Below are 24,678 nucleotides of genomic sequence, written 5' to 3' on the forward strand. Positions count from 1 at the left end.
GAAATTCCCCCTTTATGCCTCCCATTAGCTGAACGCAAAGCAGGGATATGATATGTTTTAAAGCCATCAATATGCAGTGCGTCCAATAGCCAGGTCTGCTGAATACAAAGGATATCAAAGTTGTCGATAAAATCTACCCATATTTGATTATCCACCTTAGATTGTAAACCAGCTATATTCCAGAATACCACTCTAACATTATCTTTATCAGAGTCGATTTGGGGGACAAATTCCTGCTCGCCATTTTCCTGTCTTTGATTCCCCTCCAGCTGTGGGTCGATGACAAACCACTTACTATGTCTATAGGAGATACTGCTTCAATAAATTCACTGTCCTTAATAGGGTCATTTAATCCAGTTTTTAAAGGGCCTACTATATGCGGAACAATTAGGTTTTGATGACCCATTATAGTGTTTAAGCTAATAGAATTATTAAGCTTAGAGGTCAGGGGGTTTTCTATGCTACCCCCAGGCAGCATGTCCCTTATGCCTTTGGTAGGTTCCATGGCGATTACTGGGAGACTTCGCCCAGTATTAATATTAGAAGCCCTGTCCGATCGTGGATAGTAACTATTGATAGGAGCCATAAGTCAATACAGCTCCTCCAGGGAAACTAGAGGACCAAACCTATTAGATACTTCTATATAATACAAATGATTCCTATGAAATAAGGAAGGTCCGAATAGGGTGGAATGGTTTTCGTACGTTCTTGGGTGATAAAAGTAACCCAGAGGGAGAACATAAATGCCCTCAGTCATAAAATTATTTGTGGCTGTTCTGGTTAAAATTTTATGAACTAGGGAGGGGGATCCCAAAGAAAGAACAATGCAATCCCCTTTAAACTTTTTTCTATTGTCTCCCACCCACGGGACTCGTCTCACCATTTTGAATGCGGAGAACATCTCCTGTGACAGACCTGTCTTGGTACCCAAACAATGAATAGCTTTATTTTTCAGGGAAATCCAGGATTCTTGCTCACCCTCTGGTAACAGAGGGACATTTGCCAGAATCACAGTATAAGGAACCGCAGCTGGGGGGAGATTTAGACTATGAGCAATTGGATATGGCTCTTGATTGGAGCGCGTACAGGTGTCTTGGGAGGAGCTAATATCGAGTTGAATCAGATCATCCCTCCTTTCCTTTCTACCAGCTACGCTCCCTCCACCACTCACTTTTACTGCCCTATGTAAATGACCACTAGGGACTGGCTTCCCGATACTATTAATACTAGGAGCTCTATTAATATCCCCCGTCCTTTTACTTTGGTTGCAACAATCAGCAGTGCTAACTAATAAAGCTTTCCTTGTGCTATTATCTACGCCATTTACTTCACTGTTCTCAGGTGGTATAATAGTCCTTTCATTTAGGCGCCCTGTTATGGATACCAAACTTATCTCGATATTATCCAGTCTCTGTGCGAGAGTATCAATAGATCCCTTAAACAATATAGTTAAATCACTTAATATGCTCATGATTCCTGAAACATTATTACCTAATTGGCCTTTACTTTTGCTTTTACTTTTATCACCAGGACAAATGTTACGATCTACAACTTTAGTTACAGTGGAGGTATCCAAACCCTGTGTCAGCCCAGTTTTAGTTGTTAAAATATTAATAACAGTAGGGGATGCTGCTTTACACCTTGAGGCCGAAGTGCTATTTGTCATAACTTTTTTCTTATGAATACAAGCCCTTTTTGGCAGTGGCATTGATGTTATGTCTGTGTCGATTATCGAGATCTCATCACTGCATATCTGGACGCATCCGTTCTGTAGATCCAAAGTTAGCGCATGGGGGTTTATCTCCTCCCCCGATGACATGTGCTTAGAGGGGACTGGCAAATCTTTATGTAGAGCCTCTTCTACATTACATATTTGTTTTTCTATTGCACCTACAGCCCCCGTCAGATATTTCAATAACGACATACTGGACTCTTTAGTCTTAGGACGTTTTTCAGTAGTAAGTACATGCTGAAGTTTTCGTTTACCCATAGCAAAAGGAGCAGGACAACCCCAGTAATGCTGGCCCCACACACAATGAATCGTACACGGTGTATCAGTACTGGGTTAAACAGCCTCCGTAAAAATACCAGATTAGCAAAACATAAATAATGCATTGAGTTCAATAATCCAGTCGAAAGAGACGTAGTCCAGCCCAGCCTCTTTCGGCCACTGACGGCCAAGGATGGGCCCGCCCTTGGCCCGGGCTTTGCCCGGGCAAGCCCGTGCGCGTCCTGCGCCGCGGGATGCCCTCCAATAATTTATGCGCCAGATGGTGCGCTGAGAGTGCGCGATTCGTCGCGCATCGACAGTGGCCCTCTGGGAGTTGGAGTCCCCTTCAGTGGCAAGATCCGTGGCAAAATCTGCTCTTGTGCAGGCACTATGATTCCCGACTGCAGGGAGGGCTGGACGGAACAGAACAGCATTCTTTAATTCAGGTGAGCTCCTTCAGTGATCGGGCGTCCCGCGCCGCGGGATGCCCTCCAATAATTTATGCGCCGGATGGCGCGCTGAGAGTGCGCGATTGGTCGCGCGTCGACAGTGGCCCCCTGGGAGTTGGATTCCCCTTCAGCGGCAAGATCCGCCGCAAAATTCGCTCTCGTGCAGGCACTATTATTCCCGACTGCAGGGAGGGCTGAACAGAACAGAATAGCGTTCTTTTATTCAGGTGAGCTCCTTCAGTAATCGGGCGTCCCGCGCCACGGGATGCCCTCCAATAATTTATGCGCCGGATGGCGCGCTGAGAGTGCGCGATTCGTCGCACGTCGACAGTGGTCCCCTGGGAGTTGGAGTCCCCTTCAGCGGCAAGATCCGCGGCAAAATCCGCTCTTGTGCAAGCACTATGATTCCCGACTGCAGGGAGGGCTGGACGGAACAGAACAGCGCTCTTTAATTCAGGTGAGCTCCTTCAGTGATCGGGCGTATAAATTATAATCAATACAGGTGAACAGCCGAACATCATATAAATTATTAAACTTGTCCAATCAAGAAATGGTGAGAAAGGTTAATAGTCTTATTCAAGCAATATTTTAGTCCATGCAAAATTCCCAAAATGTACTGGAGTGGATGCAATGCCTCAAGGTGAATCCTTAAAAAGTCTTATCATCCCTAACTAACCCTGTCATATAAAACTTAGAAGGCAAATACTGTCATGTTTTGTAATGCAGACCACCAATATTCCTATATTAGGCAAGATATATGAACCCCAGCAGAGTGTCCTCCTCCAAGAGAAGAAAAAGGTATTAACTTAAAGGAAGTATAGAGATGAACCAATAATTTCAAACAAGACCCTCACCAACTTCATCAAAACTAATGTTGCTTATATTTATAACTCATCTCATTCCTGACCCTTAGCCCCTTCCATACGCATGACGGAATGGTTCCGTCATGCGCCAAGGTGCTCGTGTGACGGGGACAGAACCAATCTGTCCTCTGCACACAAGCCCCAAATCCCTCTGCTGTAAACAGCAGAGGGATTTTTTTCATTGTTTTTGAGCCTCAGGAGCTAGGGAAGAGCTTCCCCAATCTCCAGAGGAATTATTTTTTCAGTGTAATGACGATCGGCATGCCTGGCATGCCAACGTCATTACATTGAAAATGAAATGAGTCTATCAGGTCTTTTCACTTTCCCTGCCTATGCGCTCGCGGGGCTATCTCTGGCCCCTAAGCACATAGGCAGATGGGAGAGGTACCATTGGAAAGGGGTTCCCTGCTTTAGGATCCACCACTAGACACCATTGAGGGGGAAGCAACCCCTTGTGCATGGGCCTTTGCCCCCCAAAATATATTTGGGCATATTCAGTCTTTCTGCCCCCCTCCCCGGGGGGCAGATAGGGGTTGTTAGCTCTAAGCCCACTAGGCCACAGGGATTATAAATAGGGGTGAGGTCTGCACCAAAAGAGGGCTGGGAGCTGCCCAGAATGGGCATGCCAATGCCCCCACTCTCTAAAAAAAGGGCACAGACTTTCTGCCCCCTGGGGGCATGTGAGGGCAATAGCCCTAGATCTGCCCCCTGGGGGGCAGAACGCCCACTAGGCACCAGGGACTATATTCTTTTCTTAGTTTAGAGGTGGGGTTTGCTCAGAATGGAGATGCCAATGCTCCCACTGCTCTATAAAAAATGGGCACAGTCTTTCTGCCCCCTGGGGGGCAGATATGCGCATTAGCCACTGATCTGCCCCCCCATGGGGACAGAAAGCCAACTAGGACATTTTTTATTGTGTAGGGGTGGGCTGCCCAGACTGGGCATGCCAATGCCACTACCCCTCCAAAAAATAGGCACAGTCTTTATGTCCCCCCCCTTGGGGACAGATGGTTGTTACTGCGGCCGATCTGATGGGGGCAGAAAGCCCACTAGTCACCAGGGATATGTTTATGGGCATGTCGGAGAGCAGCCCCATAGTGAAAGCTTGCTCCCCTTTGTTTAGGCACACATTTTAGCCATTTCTGCCCCCCTAGGGGGCAGATCAGTGATATATTTAGGCTCATCTGTCCCAAGGGGGGCAGAAAAATACTAGATACCAGATGCCCACCAAGCCCAGGACCAAAAACACAGGTGCCCCCCTTGTAAAATCAGGTTGTTTGGTGATAGATAATTTGATGTCACCACAATACATTTGGGGCCCTTCCCTGTCACGGGTACGTGGCCCACCCACACAAGTGAGGTAGCATTTTTATTGGGAAACCTTGGGGAAGGCTAGGGGGTGAGAACTTTGTGTTAGCCCGTTGTTCCCACAACTTTCCCCCACAGAAATGTGAGTAAAATGTGTATTTTTTTAACAAATTCTGAGGCTTGTAGGGATTCTGGGTAACAGAACCTGGTGAGAGCGACACAAGTCACCCCATCCTAGATTCCCTCAGGTGTCTAGTTTAAAAAAATATTTAGGTTTGTTAACTTTTCCCAGGTGATGGCGGAGCTAGGGTCCCAAATCCACAGCTAGGCACATTGCGAAAAATGGGCCAGTTTTCACTAGAAAAATGTGATGTATCCAAGTTACGTTTTGGGCCATTTCCTGTTGTGTACACTAGGCCTACCCAAACAAGTGAGGTACCATTTTTATCATGGCACTTAGGAGAACACAAAATAGTAGAAGTAGTGTTATTACCTATTTACTTTCTATGCATTTCTGTCTTCCAAATGTAAAAGAATGTGTAAAAAAGGGGTCATTTTGATATAGTGCCAGGGTGCCGGCATGGCAGGGAATGATTGTTTATTTGTAGGAAGGTGTTCCTTCCTGCATATAAACAATCACTAATGGTGCATTGTAACTTCTATGTGTGCTACAGAATGCAGCAGATGTAGAAGTTGCAACTCGTCATTTTTAGGTCGAGCCTGGGCAGCGCATGTGCTGCTGCAAGGCATGCAGTGGTGGAGTATGGCGTTGAAGCCCCGCCCACTCACTGCCCATATTTTAAATTGGCTTGTGCCATTGTCCTTTGTAAATGCTGGCTTCTGATTCGTAAATAGGCTTGTTAGTCCCTCCTTGGTACCGCCTTGTCTGCATTTGTTGCCTCCCATAACAAATGGACCTTTTACTTGACTTGTTACATGATCTGCATTATAAGTCGGTAAGCACTATTTTGTTTATTGACTAATGGGGACAATGGCGGCAGCTATTTGTATTTTCAGCAGGCCCACACATGAGAATGGTGGCTGCTTTTCATATGGAGCGCTGTGCTACTCTAACTTTAAAAGTGGCAGCCCCCTACTCCCACAGTACTCACAGTACACTGGTGACGTTTTTTAACTGTTTTATTACTTATAAGAAAGACACCGCTTCTGCTTCAGGGACACCAAGCTTTCTTTCTTCTGCTTTTATTTATTATTTAATAAACTTGCATGTTGAGCGCGGCGCCCGATTTAGGGACACCAAGCTCAGGTTCAAATTTTCTTTATTTTTACTTTAATGGTGAGCGCAGCGCATGCTTCATTGACACCGCACTCTTCAATACAATAGGTCTTGCTTTTGCCAAAGCTTGACCTATTGGTATTGTAAATGACAATGCCATTTACTATTATAAAAGGCATTGCCATTTACAATGCCAATAGCTCAAAACCTCCCAATTGTGAGACCTATTGCATTGTAAATGCTTGTTTAATGATTGTTCATGTTCAGGAAGGGACACCTTCCTGCACATGTACAATCACTAATGGCGATTTGCTGTTTCTATGTGTGCTGCATGATGCTGCACACATAGAAACAGCACAAACAAGGAGAACATATTAATTTCTCCTTGTTCTGCCAGGTTAAGACAAGGTTTCTCTTGGTCTTCTTTTTGGAGCTGCCCCATATTTATGCCACCCTTGTAAATTCAAAAAGCAATGGGTATTGCAGCGAAATGCCCACTGTAACACCCATTATCTGCCACTTTCACGCTAATTGCTGCGTGAAAGAGGGCCTTATTCTCAAGGTGGCGTTAAGCCACGTTAAGTGGCTTAGCACTGCTTTGTAATTGATGCAAAGTGTTTATTGTCACAGGAACATCATAAAAAGTGGCGTTCCTGTAGCGATAATCTCTTGTAAATATGCCTATTATGTGAACAAAAAGGTATAAGGGCCTAAGCTCGAACTGCCCCAAATACCAAACAAATGGCTCAGCGCAGGTTAGCAAAAAGCAAAGGGATTAAAGTAATATTACCAGTGGTGCAATGGCCCAGAATCATATGCCACCAGCCAATGTGCAGCCAAAGGTAAGTATATAGTTCATTGAACAATGATCTCATAAGAATCAATATTTGATACCCATAAATGTTCACTCAATTCAAAATGAAAAGAGCAATATTCAGGAAAATCGAATATGGGCATAAAAAGTACAACAGTGAAAAGAGAAACAGATGTACCAATAATCAAATATTGTGTGTAAACTCTAAATGCATCAATATGGGCAAAATCTTGAAAATTAAATCAGTGATTTTTTTAATTCTGTACTTGAATGTGAAAAATGTAATACTGTAAGGAAATGCCTCTTTTTGCATGTTCACCCCCACATTTTTGGACTGATGCTGCTGGTGTATTGACTCTTAGAGTGCACTGAGGCCTGCTAACCAGACCTCACTGCCAGTGGTCTAATCCTATATAAAAGATATGTTGAATTGGCTATCCCCAATTGGCAAGGACCGACTTACTTATAAGTCCTTAGTATATGGTGCCCAGGGTACCCAGGGCATGTAAGGTAGAGTGATCACTCAGGGTGCAGCACTAGTTGTGCCACCCCAAGTGTGGCAAAGGACAAAATAGATCCCAGCCTGCCACTGCAGATTGACAGGAGAGTGTTTATACTGCTAGTTTGACTTCGTCTTTATAGCTAATGGAGAAGCTCCCACTTCCTTTTACAGTATATGTAAGTCTCCCCCAAGGAGGGCCTATGGAGCCCTATGGAAGGGAGCAATGTATTATTAGGTAGGGCACACAAGTTGTATATGTCTTAATAGCAATACTTCACAATTGCTGTTTTTCTGTGAAAAGGTTAGTACCCCTATTGGCTAAAACAGAGTTACTGACTGGCACCCTAATCTGATTAACCTCTAAATGGTACTACCTAAGTGGGTCAAGAACGGTATCAAATTAATCATGGCATTAAACCTGACCTGATGCCCATTCCACATTTTTTGTGTAATTATTAAAGGAGGCAACTTTTTGAAAGTTGCCACTCTGCACCCAAGATAGTCCAACAGCCTCACAAAGGCCCTGGCACATAGACAGTTTCAGCCCGCCAAGAGAGATGAGCGAATGGCTCCCCTGACCCAGAAACAAAGGCAGTTGCCTCAGAGTGAGGTGTTCCCTCCTCTTCCAGAATAGCAACTCAGAGTGTTAGTCCAAAAGGCAAGCTTCACAGGGGAAGCCGTCTTTGAAGGGGCAACTGCAACAACAGTCAATTAGGAGCCAGAGACAGAGAGCGAAAGCCCATCCTCAAACCAGTTTTCTCATAGGCGTGTAGCACACTGGTAGCCACACCTCTAGCTACTGTGCTCCTGATGAATAAGGAAGGATCATGCCATTTTGAAAAGGGCAAAAATGTGGCACTCTGGGATAGCTAGACACCACACATTGCAGGAAACACCTCACTAGCAAGAAGGGGACCCAGTAGATCATTAGCTAGTGACTGTGTGGTTTCCTCTGGACTATTTCCAGGAATAAATGTGGAACCACTGGCACCCTGCTCCTCAGATCACTCTGAAATAGGAGAAAGGAATGATAGAAGACTACCCTGCTGCCATTGAAAGTGCACAAAGAAAAGCTGCACTATCGGAAGGACTATACCTGCAGCACTGTGGGCTAGCAAAGTTTAGACTGTGCCTGCAGCTCCTGGCTCGAGGTAAAACTGATTCCTAGCCCCATCCTAAAGCAGTGACTCTAAGGATTAGATGGCTAATCCCCTGGAATCAGCTACTGTGACAAAGTTGGATGCCACCGCAGACAGTCGCCGGGCTCACAAAAGGATAAATCCAAGATAGCCAAAAGTTGCAGCTTTGTCTCTGGTACCTGGGAGTGCTATTAAAGACCAGATTCATCGTACTCAAGGGACACTAGCTCCCACCTAAGAGTTTCACCCCAAACGCTGTGCAAGAAGACCAGTAGCCCAACATCAACTGGCCCATTACTGCAACATAGAGTAGCCGCTGGACTTCAACCTCTATGGCCAAATGTGTCCCTCATCACCTGTGAACTGAGGGACCACCACAAAGACACTCCCATGAACAGCATCACAACCGGCGCATTCTTTGATCATGTTTTGCCTGTATCCTCAGTATCAGGACCACTTCGTTGATGTCTATGGTGATCGTCCTGTGAAGTTTGAAAATTGCCTTAAAATGCTCTGGTGGTCAGGTAACTGTCCAAAGTATCCTCTCTGTGCCCCTAGACCTTTTCCCTGATGGATTTGGTTGCCCAACCCGAGCTGGAGTCCACTCAATAACTCTTTAAAACTTTTGAATAGTTGACAACCTTTTTGTTGACCAATGCTTGTTTGTGGTTGCATTTAAAAGTAATAAAAATGTCTAAAATCTACATCTCCAGAAGCCTCAGGTGGATTGTGATGATCAAGGCCTCTGAAACTTTGTAAAAATACACTCTATTTTTATACATTTTTGTTGTGTCTCTTTATTGGTGTGTGGGTTTCTTATTTGATTGTTTGGTGTTGTTAAATGCTTTACATGTTGCCAAGCCTTACTGCTCTCAGCTACAGCTACCCTGGGTTGAGCTAAGAATAAGTAAACAAGACTGACTGTACCCAGAATGGAATTTGTAAGTGTCTACACAACGATAAGGCGCACCACCATATCACATAATAAACCCAAATCCTCACAAGTACCAATCCAAAAAAGTACCCAGGTAAAACACAAACAGTGCATGTTAAAACCAGGGGTCAGTACCACAGGAAAAATACAAAACCACACATGCCCTCATGCCCTCATCATAGAAAAATTCAAACCCAATAACAAGGTGCCATATTGAAAAAGTAAAAAATATACCATAAGCACAGCTTCAGAGTTTCTTTGATCAATGCAATTCCACAAGCACTCCTACAATGTAGCTATAAATCATCCAGCAAAATACATGAGGACATAAGTTAACTTAGCTGACCAACTCAACTCAATGTCCCAGTTAAAGCCAGGAGGTTTAACTCCTGACACCCAGATAAATACCTGTAGTAGTATGTTCTGCAGAATGTGTAAATCAGCACATACCTCCAAACCAGAAAGATGCAAGCTTGTACCATACTGCTGTCATTAAATACAGTAGTGAGAGAAACTACCATCGTAATTTCCTGTCAGGAAAGAGTCCCCTGATCCTACCCATCAGTCATGTCTAAGGATGCCTAAGGGAACTAAAGAAGCTCTGTCTTGTAACATGGTTATAGATCAGCAAAGTGAGTGTACTTCCAATCATCCACATGCAAATCCACATCCCTATAATGATGTCATATCATGTTTAATATAAGTAGTGTCAATAGCTATTATACTGTTGTATCAAATATGTATATGTTAATAACATTCTCAAAAGTCTAATCACATCACCTTCTCACAAAACCTTATACTATTACTCATGCACTAAAAGGTTCGGCGATTGCGCAATTAATTCTAATGAGCATGCCACCAATATGTCTTAACTTACACTCGTTCCAGGTGAAAACTACTTACAAAAGTAGGATAGCAGATGCCAATTTAGAAGTAAAATAGGAACCAAATATTATAGGTGTACCAGAAGGGAAGAGTAATGTAGTTATAAACAGGACTGCTGGGGCCATATTGGAAGTAGAGATGTACCAATGTATCCAAAAGTGAAATTTTATTACGTGAGGTAGTAAAGTGGTTGAAGCAGTGACCCCAGGTGCCATGTTGGAAATCCAAACAAATGCAAATGGCCGACAAGATTTCTACATTTGTACCATATTTTACAATAGGACCACGAGCACCATATTTGAAAACAGATGTGTCCAAACAACCAAATATTACTCAACAAAGCAAAAAGGAAAAATAGTGGTTTAAATTAGGACCCCGAGTGCTATCATGAAAGGACACATCTGTCCAAACAACCAGGATTTACTATACAAAGATAGCTAAGTGACAAAATCAGGACTGTGGGTTCTATGTCGGAGATCAAAATTTATAAAAATAACCATGAAATAACACAATAATTGCTCTGTTCAAACTGTTACAATTATTTAAAATACAATAGATCACTTGGCTACCACTAAAAGATTTTTTGTATTAAATCAATACGGCCCAACATAAATAAAGGTGGTGACAAGAGTTGAGCATGTAATGAAAAGTACATTCAATATATTTCAGGGATGAAGTCAATTGTCTTGCTGGCTTATCATTTAGATTGGAATTTCTACACGGCCAAATGCCAATTTATAGACATAAAAACTAAATGTGTTCTTTACAAAAAATAGTTAAATTCCTTTTCCTTATTCAGCCCTTTTCCATCCCCAAGAAGGGGACATAATCTGCAGTCTGCTTGCCTTAGAGCTTGTTCCTTGTCTCCCCCTCACGGATAAACAAACACCATTTGTATGCCATAAAAGATGAGTTTGCTTTGCAATAAGGTTTACAAAGTAAGACAACCAGTTAAAATACACGATTGCATTTTTGAATTACCATCTCCACAGATTTTGTGAAAAACGAATATATGGGCAGTTTTGCAGTGGAATTGCACCAGGGAATATTATTTTTAAAACACTGACAAGAAACTGGTACATAGATGTGACCTTAAAAGACTGGCACTCCAAGCCCTACAAACATGTTCATGCCTCAAAAGTACCTTTTATTTCCAAGAGTAGTACAGGAATGATTTGCAATATTAAGTGCCCGATTCTGATGTAGTTCAGAAGGCCTCCAAATTGGATTTGGCATTCCTGGATACGATCTGCAGCCCATGTCTCTGACCAAATCGTACACAGCTTCTAACGACCAAGTACGATGCAAAGATCACGTATGCGTCGACCGAATCATTTACAAACCTGTTCCTGTCCGTACGACTTGTTCGTAGACGAATCGTGCCGTGCAGTGGAGTCAGATTCCGACCAAGTGAGTACGATGCTCGATTCGAACAGCCTCATGAACTCGGTCTCAGCGAGACAAAACGGCTGTCGGAATTGGACTTCGGGGGTCCTTAGCAGGCCTCTCTTCACCCAGGGCCCTCTGAATCTGTCACAGAGAGTGCCCATGGATTCCCCCAACCCAAGCATGCACAGTGTAGTGGTCACCATGGGGTGCACGCCACAGGGTGTACGCTTTTCCCCACCCACCCCTTTTTGATATGGGAGCCTGTGTACGTGTTTGTACAAAGGCTCCCATAGAGTTCAATGGGAGTACGAGTGACTTGAGTCCGTAAGCATACTGATGCATTGTACTCACTCGTTCGGACTCCCGGAGCATGTTTCGCTTGGAATGTTCCCCAGATCCGAGCCGTACGGAGGGCTTTCCAAGCGAGATCAGAATCAGGCCCTAAGTGTCACATCCTACAGTTTGACATCCCACCGTTTTCAAATGAGGCTTATACAAAGGAAAAAAAGTTTTCTAAAACCACTTGAGATGTTGGAGCTGTGTCCAAAACTGATTGCGTGCTTTAAAATAAGGTACAAATCTCTATGAGGGCTTCAAAAAATTGCTGGTCACTTTAGATGTGGAACTCTCACTATTTGCAACATGACCACAAATACACATAGAAAAGTATACATTCAAATTCCCTTGTAAGATTTATAGTATGCATGGCTACTGCGAAAGTTATGGATTCTGATCCCAACAATAATTTGCAAATTCCAGTGGTTTTTCGGTCTTAATTTGTAACCATAGCTGCGGTAAACAACCTTTACAACGCAACTTTTACAAAGCACTACCATTATAACGAAACTTTTACAATGCAAGTGGATTTACAAAGCATGCCATTACAACGCAAGTCTTTACATGGACTTGCGCAAGATGGCGTGCTAACATTACAAATAGTGTAGTTTACTATCCCAACACCTTCCCTACTGTTAAGTGGACTGGAGTTGGAATAGTAAATTACGCTTTTCTAATGTTAGCACGCCATCTAGCGCAAGTCGATGTAAAGACTTGCGTTGTAATGGCATAGCGTAGTAACATCGCAGTCGTTGTAACGACCGCGATGTAACTGCACGCATTGTAATAACTTGCGTTGTTACGTCATACATCCCATAGCTGCACATTAACTGTGATGTTTAGGTACATTTCTGATTTTGTTTCATATACATTAAGGTGTTATACCAAAGACATCCATAATAACAGTTTAACCTGTGATTTTCTTCAAATTGAAGATATACTCTTGATTTTGGACCAAACCACCCATCTTTCATCTTTTTCGCCACCACTCCCACATGGTCTTTAAAACGTTTTTACATCAAAGGTAGGAATGCTTGAATAATTCAGATAATTTTATTTTACACAGGACCAGATGCTCGTGGACCTCTAGTAACAACAAAATATGGCCAAGTTCAAGGAACACAGCTCCGAGTTAAAGGAACAGACAGAGTAATAAACACTTTTCTGGGAATTCCCTTTGCAAAACCTCCGCTTGAAGAATTGAGATTCTCTCCTCCAGAACGTCCTACACCGTGGACTGGTGTCAGGGATGCAACAGCCTACCCCCCACTGTAAGAAAGCAATGTTTGGTCATCATAATAAAGCCATCTGGTATATTTACATGCCGTAACGTGAATGCTTTAAATATAAGTAAATGTGTTTTTACTACTAAAACTCAATGAAGGTGAATTGCATGCCTTTCAGACAGCAACACACTATATATCCCATAATTTAATAGTATGAAACAACAAACACCAAAGCAGGCAGTGAGTGAATCACTTATGCGGAAGACTCTAATTATTTATATTTGGTTGATAGGAATTAAGTAAATGGACAATTTAAACAACAACTTCAAGCCCAATGAGGTATCTACCACTAAAGCAATACAATAAGGGGCTTACCTCAAAGTCTCACATACAGGGTCTAATGATTCTTTACCAACAACACACAAATGAGTAAATAAAGATTGACTTACTTACAAGTGTTCTAGGTTCAGACTGTGTAGAATTGACTCATATCTGTTGTATGATCCCAAGCAATGCATACTATGATAAATAATATCTGAAAGTGATATAGCTCAGTTTGAAATAATGATGTCTCTTATTATTATCAGTAAATATGACTCTATAGAACCAAAGAAATATTATTGTTGTTTCTGAAATCCACATTAGACTCCATTAAGTTTTCTCATATAATTTATGGCTAATGGTTGGCACCACTAGAGGCCGATAACAACTGTTCATATGACATTGAAATGTGATTCTTGATAAATAGATTTCAGCAGCTCTTGATTGTTCCCTTCATAATCAGTCAACACCAGAATTTGTGTTAGGTAATCTGAGTATTAAGGTTTTTTAATTTGTTTAACCAATTTTTGTGTCAGGTCAAAGAATCCTGAAACTGTTTAATGCTCCTGTCTTCATAGTTGATTAAAACCTCTCACGTGTACTCATGCTACAATGGAGCTATTATAGCATCCACAAAAATTAGACCCACCACTGGATTACGCTCGATAGGACTGTGATTCAACAAATACTAATATCAAATCAATCATCCTTAATTTGCATCAAAGATTGTATGAAATTCCTTAAAAAGCTGTAAACTAAGTTTAATCCTAATGATAGCTGGATCAACATTCTCATAAATCAAGGGAAAGGTAAAGGTTTTACTAAATGTTGCTGATCAAATTAACATAAAATATCCATAGGACCCCATGTATTCAATTTAAGAAGGTAAATAGTATACTTCAAGGTAGGACAAACACCCAGTCACCTAATAATTTTAGAACAATGAGCTTGTTTAAAGCCGATAGTCTTCTCCCCAAAAAATGAAAAACGTTTGGTAATAAATGATTGTGGAATAGAACCTGGAACATTTTCAAACACAAGGGTAAAACTAGGTTCACCATGTTAACAATATTCACTGTACTTGCTAATGTGATTGATGTCTTTTCCACAACTTATGTCTTTTAGTGTCAAAAACCAATTTTAGTGTATTTTTATATGAGAATGATCTGAGAGACAGTGAATTATTACAACCCCTAGATATCTAATAATTTGTTTTTCAATGGCACTGTTTAAGTTTGTTCTTCAGTTCATTGCTATACTATACCTTGATTTATTTAATATGTTGACACCATCATAAGATCCAACCTCATCATGATGTATCGCATACAACAAGCACCCTTTTATAGAAGGAGGATGCTGTCAGCCTACAATGTGTTCGAACCCACCTCATTTTGGATATATACTTTTTGTTGACATATGACTCCATGAACCTATGAAAAAACTGAAGGAGGGGGTTAGACCTGCCCTTTTACCTTAAGCAATAATGATTTTCAAGGCAAGATAGCCATTAATCCGGATGTAAGCTGAGGGGCTTACAAAGCATGACCTGTTCAACACGTTTAGTATTAAAGGCCATAATTGACAGTGCCAAAAGAGAAAACCCTTGTCCTCAATGTCGAACAAGTCTTCTATGTTAACTACCAAAATTGATCACAAATGAATACTCATAATGACTATATGACTAGGCAAAGCCAATCACAACATGTTTATAAAGATATATATTGGAAACTAAAGTTGCTGAACAAAGTTCAGAAGAAAGGACTTATGGTTGTCTGAAGACCATAATCTTACTGTTTTTATAATAAAGGTTGTTGATGCTCACTGCAGGGAAAGCTGGAGACAAACTTGAGGTCAACATTTATTTTGCAGAGCCTATCTGTATGGAATTTGCATCCAAAACTGCAGCTGTTGTATCTTGATATTTCTCAGTTTCTTCATAATATATGTTCCTGCACAATCCAAAAGACTCTAAATCAGGTGCTCCCAAATGTTTTAGAACCACAACCCAATTTTTAGAACAACAAACATTTGTGACTCACCTAGCTTTAATTAACATGAGGCGGGTGATTTTTTTTTTATTGTAACTAATGCATTGTGTGGTAGCTCACTGTCATATACAGACAACTCATTTTGCATTGAAATGGCCACTAGATTTGCCTAGCCATCCAGTTAAACTGAAAATTATATTGCACACACAGGATAATGTGAGGAAAGCAGATTTCAGCGACTATTTATCATTCCTGCATCACCAAGTAAAGTGGCTTGATTTGTTTTGATTCTCTTAAAATATTTGTTTTTATTACACTTCAGAATTGCACAAAAATGTGCTTCATTTTTGTGTTCGTAACAGCTGAATGTATACAGTTCTTTTACTGGTATTTACATTTTGTTCTCTGTTACAAAAATACATCTTATAGTCTTTCCTTTTACACACCACAATAAGCAGCAGTTTGTCAAAAGACATAGCCTGGTGTTTACCTCTATCTTTGAAACACAGTGAATCTTATAAGATAAATTCAAAACTGTATTGTCTTGTTCATCTATTGAAACAATAGCTGCTCTGTTATAAAAGAATACATTTTACATTTTCCTGAATTCATTTTCATATTGACTTGCCTAATCCAATTCTCCACAAGTTGGTTTTCATGACACCAAATTGCGTCAATAGTAGATTTGTCATTCCTTAGTGCACCCATAGTCCTCTTTGACTGTAATAAAGGTTATTTTTCACCTTTATTTGTCTTTATATTGATCTCATATTACAAACTATTTCACAGCACCTTTAAATAATGTAAATACACCATACAGTCCTCCATTAAACTTGTCTGTGAATTAATGTGGCCTTATTTATGAGAGGGTTGCGTCACGTTTGCTTCACGCAGAGTGATAGATGCGTGGCGCAAACCTCTAAGTCAGATTTTTTAAGCCACTCAAAGTCACTTTGCACGGCTCTGAGTGGTTTTCAATATCTGCAGTAATGCAATGCACCACAAATTGCTGCGTTACTCTGCCCTGGGTAGGCACTCCATGGCCGTTGCGTGGGTGTTCCCATGCAACCCCCATGGATTTGACTCATCTCCAGATTTACAAGAACATGTCAATCAATCAATCATCAGGGAATTGTAAACCCGCTACTCACCCGTGAGGGTCTAAAGGCACTGAGGGAGGGGAGGCGCAGATCTGTTAGCCGAAAAGCCAGACCTTGACGGCCTTCCTGAAGGTGTTCAGGGAGGGAGAGTCTGATGTCCGCCGGCAGTTCGCTCTAGGTCTTGGCTGCAATGTAAGAGAAGGAACTACCACCTGCTCTGGCTTTGTGGATGCTAGGGGTTTCAGCCTGTGCGAGGTTGGACGATCGGAGGTTTCTTTAGGATATGTGAAAGTTGATTCTGTCGTTGAGGTATTTGGGTCCGTTGTTGTTTAGGCATTTGTAGGCGTGAGTGAGGATTTTGAAGGTGACTCTTTTCTCCACGGGGAGCCAGTGGAGTCTTCGTAGGTGTTGGCTGTTGTGTTCATGCTGGGGGATGCTGAGGACGAGTCTGGTGGCGGTGTTCTGTATTGTCTGGAGTTTGTGGAGTAGGGACTTGTTGATGCCAGCGTAGAGCGCGTTCTCATAGTCCAGTCTGCTGGTGATGAGCGCATGGGTGACTGTCTTCCTTGACTCAGGGGGATCAATTTGAAGGCCTTGCGGAGGATGCTGAGGATGTTGAAGCAGCTTGATGTGACGACGTTGACCTGCCGGTTAATGGTGAGTGATGAGTCGAGTACGATGTCGAGGTTTTTGGCATGTCTGAGAGTGTAGGTGGGCTTCCGAGGGTGGTCGGCCACCAGGTGCTGTCCCATGCTGAGGGGGTGGTTCCAAGGATGAGGAGTTCTGTCTTCTCAGCGTTGAGTTTCAGGCATCTGTTGGTCAACCAGGCTGCAATGTCTTGCATTCCTTTCTGGATGTTGAGTTTGGTGGTGGTGGGGTCTTTAGTGAGGGAGAGGATGAGCTGGGTGTCATCTACGTAGCATACGATGTTGAGGCCATGTTGTAGTACGATGGTTGCGAGGGGGGCCATGTAGATGTTGAGGAGGGTCGGGCTCAGCGCTGACCCCTGTGGGACTCCACAGTTGGGTTTCGTGAGATTGGAGAGGAAGGGTGGTAGTCTGATCCTTTGACTTCTTCCGGTGGGGAATGATCAGATCTAATCCAGCGCTGTTCCTTGTATGCCAGCGTCGTGTAGTCTGTTGACTAGTGTGTGGTGGGAGACGGTGACGATAGCTGCTTATAGGTCAAGTACGAGGAGGGCTGCAGAGTGGCCTTGGTCCAGGAGGGTGCGGATGTCGTGTGTGGCTGCGAGCAGGGCGGTCTTGGTGCTGTGGTTGCTTGGGAAACTGGATTGGGATGGGTCGAGGACAGCGTTGTGTTCGATGAATTGAGTCAGTTCCCTATTGACTGTTTTCTCTGCAACTTTGGCTACGAAGGGGAGGAGGGAGATGGGTCGGTAGTTCTTGAGGTCGGTGGGGTCAGCTGTAGGTTTCTTGAGCAGGATCCTGACTTCTGCGCGTTTCCAGTCATCAGGGAAGGTGTCTGTTTGGAGGGTGATGTTGATGGTTCACTGTAGTTCGGGTGCGATGGTGGCTGTGGCTCTATGGTAGATGTGGGGAGGGCAGGGGTCGGTGGGGGCATCCAAGTGGATGCCTTTCATGATCGAGGCGGTGTCTTCAGTTGTGATCGATGTCCAGTTGGAGATGGTGGACTGGCTGGTGTGTTCGGAGTGCGTGGGGCCAGCTGTGGCATTTGGAGGGTGGCTGACAAAGTATTCGCAGAGGTTTTTGATCTTGAGGTGGAAGTAGGTTCCGAGCTTGTCTCAGAGGTCTTGGGATGGGGTGATGTCCTTGGCTCTACTGTGTGGATTGTGGAATTCCTGAATGACATTGAAGAGTTCCGTGGAGTTGGCGAGGATTTTGTTGTGGATGAAGTTCCTCTTGGTGGTTCTGATTTGCTTGTGGTAGTCCATCATGGCGTCCTTGCAGGTGGAGTAGTTTTCGGTTGTCTTGGTGTTCCTCCAGTTCTTCTCCAAGCGTCTGCAGGTGCGCCTGGCTTCTTGGAGGTCGGTGGTGAACCAGGCGACTTTCCTGGGGCGCTGCTTGTCCTAGTTGCATAGCGGGGCAAGCTTGTCTGCGCAGTTGGAGTTCCAGGTGTGTAGTTCTCTGGCTATAATGTTCGCGTCGGATTCCCAGGTGTGGTTGTCTCGGGTGAGGGTGGAGTTGAGTTGTTCATCGGTCACCTTGCTCCAGTTCCTTCGTGGTGGGTGTGGGGCTGGATTGGGTGCCTTGGGTTTGTCGATGTTGAAATGTACGCAGCGGTCCATGGTGGTTGTGTTGTGTGGCTGAAGTGGACTCCTCTCCTAGCTGAGAAGATGGGGTCAAGGGTATGTCCTGTTCTGTGGGTCGGTATGGTGACGAGTTGTTTGAGTCTGATGCTTGCGAGGTTGTCACGCAGGATGGTGAAGTTGGGGTCACTGGGGTTGTTGAGGTGGAAGTTCAGGTCTCCAATGAGTATGAAGTTCATTGAGGCAATGGCATGGGGGCGATGAAGTCAGTGATGGTGGTGATGAAGGGTGTCTGGGGGGTTTGTAGATGAGGGTTCCTCAGAGTATGGCATTGGGGCTGGTCCAAAACTGGGAATGCAGGTGTTCAGTGGAGGGGAAGGTTTTGCTGGAAGTGGTGAGGTAGAGGGTGGTCTTGCGGCCGATGGCGAGGCCCCCTCCCGGGGGGTTGGGTAGGTCCTTTCTTTGGATCTTGTATCCTTCCGAGATGGTGTTGTTGATGTCGGGGGCGGAGCAGGTGTTCGTCCAGGTCTCTGTGAAGAAGGCGATGTCGGGCGAGAGGGAGTCAAGTAGGTACCAGATTTCTATGGTGTGTTTGTGTACGGAGCGAACGTTGAGGAGCATGCATCTTAGGGAGTTACTGTTGCTGGCGTCGGTGGTGTTGGAGGCCGGGGAGGTGATGAAGGTGTGGCGGCAATGGAGGCAGGAGACATGTCCATGGGTCATGTTCCGCGGGGCCTTTTGGCAGTCTCGGAGTCTTCCAGGGTTGAGTGTGTGGAGGGTGGTGGTGCCGTAGCGATGGATGGCCGGAGATTCAGGGTTCCTGGCGCTGGTCGCAGTCGGGTCACGGATAGGCACAGACAGGCTTGCCTTAGGCACGCATTCGGCGTGCCAGCAGCACACCTACTGCACATGTCCGCTGCGCAACCACTAGCGGTCGGCATTAAGTAGGGGAGAGGGGTGAGATGCAGGAGTCGGGTGTGAGTGGGGAGAGGGGCTGAAGGGGCAGCAGCGGCAGGGGAAAAAACAACAGCGAGAGGCTTAAGTGTCCAGTAAGCTTAATAAAGCTTAATGCTTTAGCTAATGAAAAATGAGTACGCTTCAAGTAAGTTTAAATAGAAAATAAGAGTGGGGAGAGAGTGAGCGGAGGTCGCAAAGAGGCTGGAGGGTGGACTGCTGGGCTGCAGGTGTGAACCCTCACCAGGAGGAGGTTTGAGCACTGGGGCAATATGACTTGCCTGTGGAGCTGTGGGGGAGAGAGTGAGCCCAGACAGGGGACAGGGACTTACTAAACCTAGGGCTGCCCCAAAAACGATCCCTTTCCAAGGGAAAGCATAATGAGGAGAAATATTTTTATTTCTTCTCGTTTCTCATGCTGCACACATGGAAAGAGGAATACGCCTCCCAAAATTGTTTGTATGCTGAAAAGTGCCCCTTACTGCACAAAAACAATATTACATGCAACACAGGCACCCTTGCACCATGGTGCAAGGTTGCCTGCATTGGTGTTAGGCTGCTAAAAGAGCACCAGCAGAAGGGAAAGGACGCATATGCACCATATTGACTCAAATATGGTGCATTCCTGCCCTTTGCCTGTCATGGACTGCAGTGCAGCTAGGTGACATACTGCACTGCATAAATTCCTTGTAAATGTGGCCTTTGACTTTGAAGTGAGTAGCATCTTTACGAGTCCCTTAGCGTCGCTCTTGCACCACAGAAGTTATGAAACCACACATGACAACCTTGCATGGCCCTGAGTGGCTTCATAAATATTGGAAATGCAACGCAGCCCAAATCGGTGCATTGTATTACTCTGTGCCAGGGGGGTGTTTCCATATATGTTGCATGGGTGTTCTCACTCCACAACCATGGGTTTTGACGCATTCCCAGAATTACCAGAAGTGGTAGAACTGGGAATTCGCCAACAATCTGTGCTACCCAAGGTGAGGTGCAATGAGTAGAAATACGGAACTTTCTCCTCACTATTTTCCTCCTATGTGAGCTGCATTCTTTTGCACACATAGAATGAGGAAAACACGTCAGGGGATTGTTTTTATGCAGGAAGGTGCCCCTTCCTGGACAAAAATAATCCTCCTTAGTATGCAGGCACCCTTGCAAGGGTGCGTGCATTGGTACTAGTCAGCCAAAAGGGCACCAGCACCAGGGAAAATGGAGAAATGTGCCATATTGACTTAAATACGGCACATTACTGTACTTTCCCTATCATGCAGGACAGCAAGGAGACTTGCTGCGCTGCAGTGCTTGGCATGGCCATAAATATGGCCCTTAGTGTTTATCAAACACCCGTCTCCGTATTGTCTTAAGCACACCTGGGGAAATGGTCTGCTCACAGAATAATTCTGCAGAATTCTTAGGTTCTTCCAAAACATCTTCCTCTGCTATCCAGATTTTGATCCAAAATTAAGAGCAGCTCTTTCCCCTGCGATCTGGTTGCCGCTCCCAGCTGCTACATCAGCCTGAAAGTGCCGCCCCTCTGCACATAGGGTTGATCGTCCCCATATTCGAGGCCCCCGCTCCTCCTCCTGTGCCTGAGCGCTGTCTTTGCCTAAGATAATTTTAGTTATTTTCTCCTCTCACTGTTACAAATTGCTTTAATCTTATTTGACTTCCATTATTCAGACTTGTGCCTTTTTTTATTGCTATTTTGTTTTCCTGGTTGCCTTAATTCTATTTGCCTTCCATTGTTCAGACTATGCCTTTTGTCACTGCTGTTCTGTTTCCTGTTTTGATTTTCCTGCCACCCCACTCCCTACACACTACAGAAGGACTGTTTGCATGCACCCACTGCAAATTCAACGCAATCCCCCCTGGATCAGCCAACACCATGCCCACCAAAACCCAACTACCGGCTCAACTCAACTACGTACTCCTGAACACCAGTTTCCTCTGCAAACATGCCACCGATATCTAGGACATCATTATCAACAGCTGCACCCTGACGTAACTTTCATCACAAAACCTGGCTCACTCCAACATCAGCCTCTGACATCGCAACAGCAACCCCCACAGGATACAAGCTCAAACACCGTGATAGCGCAAACAAGTCATGGGGAAGCAGTAGTATCATACACAAGGAATCCATCACCTGCACAGTCAACATCAACAACACTACCCCCACCATGGAACACATGAATTTCTAGGTCTGCCCTGATGCCAAGACCAGAGTAAAAGGCTCCCCCTTGCATCCAGACTGCAGGGTCCTCGCACAGGCATCAACAACACAATAGCCAAATTCATCACCCCACACACCATTGACTCAAACTGCTACATATTCCGAGGAGACCTCAATTTCCACCAAGATGTCCACACCGACTGCAACTCCTGTGACCTCCTTGAGAGACTGCAAAACATCAGCTTTAAATAGATCATCACCGATCCCAAACACAGAGCAGGATACACCCTCGACCACACGTTCATGAGTCGCAACAGATTCAAGTACAGCTACACATCCAAACTCCCTCAGACAGACCATGCCATCATACATTTCAGCCTCATCAGTCCTCCACACCCCCCTCCCAGGTACAGCAATGCACTTTATCATAACTGGACCAGTGGTTCCCACCAGGTTGGACAAACGCCCTCAATTCCACCAAACCCATCATCTCTCCTAACCTGGACCAAACAATACAGAATTTCATTAGCTGGATCATTAACGCAGCCAACCAAGTCGCCCCCACCAAGACCCCCCAAGACCTGCAGACCCGCCAAACAAGCCACCTGGTACTTGCCTGAACTGCACACAGCCAAACAGGAATGCAAATGATTAGAAAGAAGATGGAGGAACAGCAAAACACACCGTCTCTGAAGCCTACAAAACAACCCTCAGCAACTACCACCACCACATCAGAGCCACAAAAACAGAAGCCCTCACCAGGCACCTTCGAAGCTAGCACTAATCAAGCCAAAGAACTCTTCTCTATTGGCAGAGAATTCTCCTCTCCGTTGGCCACAGAGAACTCGATCCCTTGCTCTCAACAGCTCTGCAAGGCACTCGCCATCCACTTCCACAACAAGATTGCAACTATGTACAAAAACTTAGACCCCCAGCCTGCCATCACCCACAGCCATACACCCAACACAGACAACATCCAACAACTCTCCACATAGGACCAACTTCCACACCCACCACCACCCCCTGATGAAATCCATCCACTCAGGATCGCTCAATGATCCCTGCCCACACCGAATCTTTAACCTTGGAGACAGCAAAATTAGTCCCAAGCTCACCAACATACTGAACACCTCAATCAGCACCAGCAACTTTACAGAAGCATGGAATCATGCAGAGCTCCGTCCCCTCCTCAAGGAGCTGTCAGAACACTGCACAAACCTCCAGAACTAATGTTCTATCTCCCTCTTTCCCTTCCCAGCCAAAGGCCTTGAGAAAACTATCAACACTCAACTGACCAGCCAGCTGGAAAGACACAACCTACTAGACTCATCCCAATTGAACATCAGAGCTAATCACAGCACAGATACAACCTTGACTGCAGTCACAGATGACATTTGAACACTACTCGACAGAGGCGAGATGACCGCCCTCGTCCTCCTAGACCTCTCCGCAGCCTTCGACACCATATCACACTTCACCATCTTCCAAAGACTCCACCAGATTGAAATCATGGGCAACGCACTCAAATTGCAAGAATCCTTCCACACAGGGTGCACCCAGAAAGTCCACCTTCCCCATTCACCTCACCCCCAAACTTATCATCTGCTGGGTACCACAAGGCTTCTCCCTGAGCCTAACTCTCTTCAACATCTACATTACACACATCGTCAGATCACACTAGGCCTGGGCGGCAAATCCCGTTCCGCTCGCGGAATTTGCGGAATTTCTGTAATTTCGCGTTCCGCGGAGAACGCGAAATTGCCCAAAATTCTGCTTTCCGCGACTTTGCGAAATTTTTTCTTGTTCGCGTTCTCAAAATGCATGTTCGCGAGATATTTATCCCCGAGCACGCAAACAGCAACTGTGAACAGGAAAAAAGCCTTGCGAACATGCAATTCCGTGTGTTCGCGGAATTTCTGCATGTTCGCGAAGATTTTTTACCGTTTCGCGGAGATTTGCCTAACGCGATTACGCAAATTCCGCCCACCCCTAGATCACACCACATCAACATCGTTTTCTATGCCGACGACACTCAGCTCATCCTCTCAGTATTAGCGAACCCCACTGAGACAAATATCAACCTCCATAAATAAATGCAAAACGTTAAAGCATGGATGAGAGACAGCTGCCTCAATTTAAACACTGACAAGACCGAAGTTCTGATCTTCGGCAGATACAACACCCTTTGGAATGACTCTTGGTGGCCCTGAGAGCATGGACCCACCCTCCACCAAACGACCATGCATGCAATTTAGGCAACATACTGGACAACAAACTCAAAATTAAATGCCAGATAAACACAGTTGCTTCCGCCTGCTTCCACACAATCCGCCTACTCCTCAAGATTTTTAGATAGCTCCCCTCTAGCACAAAGAAAACAGTCTTCGCAAGCTCTCATCACCAGCAGACTCGGCTATGGCAACGTACTCCATGCAGGCACCTCCTCTGGGCTCATGAAAAGACTCCAAACCATCTAAAACTTGGCGACCAGACTCACCCTTGACCTTCCCAAAAGATCACACTTCTCTGCCCATCTGAAGGACCTCCACTGGCGCACCATACACAAAAGATGCCTGTTAAAACCCCTCACCAACACATACAAGGCACCTCACAACATTAGACCCCTTTACCCGAACCATTGCCTGATCTTCCACCTACCCACGAGAAACCCCCGATCTGCACACCTCACCCTCGCAAGCATTCCACGTATCTGCCGAACCCACACCGGGGGATGCTCCTTCTACCATCACCGCGCCAGATCCTGGAATGCCCTCCCTCTCCAACTATGCACCACCCCATTGCAGACCACCTTCAGGAAGGAGTTTTAGACCTGGCTCTTC

General features: G+C 44.7%; 1 protein-coding gene across 1 annotated transcript in view; it reads left to right on the forward strand.

Moving 5' to 3' along the window:
* Positions 1-24,678, forward strand: part of LOC146776045 (fatty acyl-CoA hydrolase precursor, medium chain-like) — a 449,703-nt gene that overhangs the window by 32,140 nt on the left and 392,885 nt on the right. Inside the window, exon 3 of the mRNA XM_085639114.1 lies at positions 12,913-13,117. Within this exon, the coding sequence (XP_085495240.1) occupies positions 12,913-13,117 (205 nt within the window). The remainder of the gene's footprint in view (positions 1-12,912; positions 13,118-24,678) is intronic.

The sequence above is a fragment of the Triturus cristatus genome, chromosome 12, assembly GCF_964204655.1.
Source record: "Triturus cristatus chromosome 12, aTriCri1.1, whole genome shotgun sequence".
Classification (NCBI taxonomy): Eukaryota; Metazoa; Chordata; class Amphibia; order Caudata; family Salamandridae; genus Triturus; species Triturus cristatus.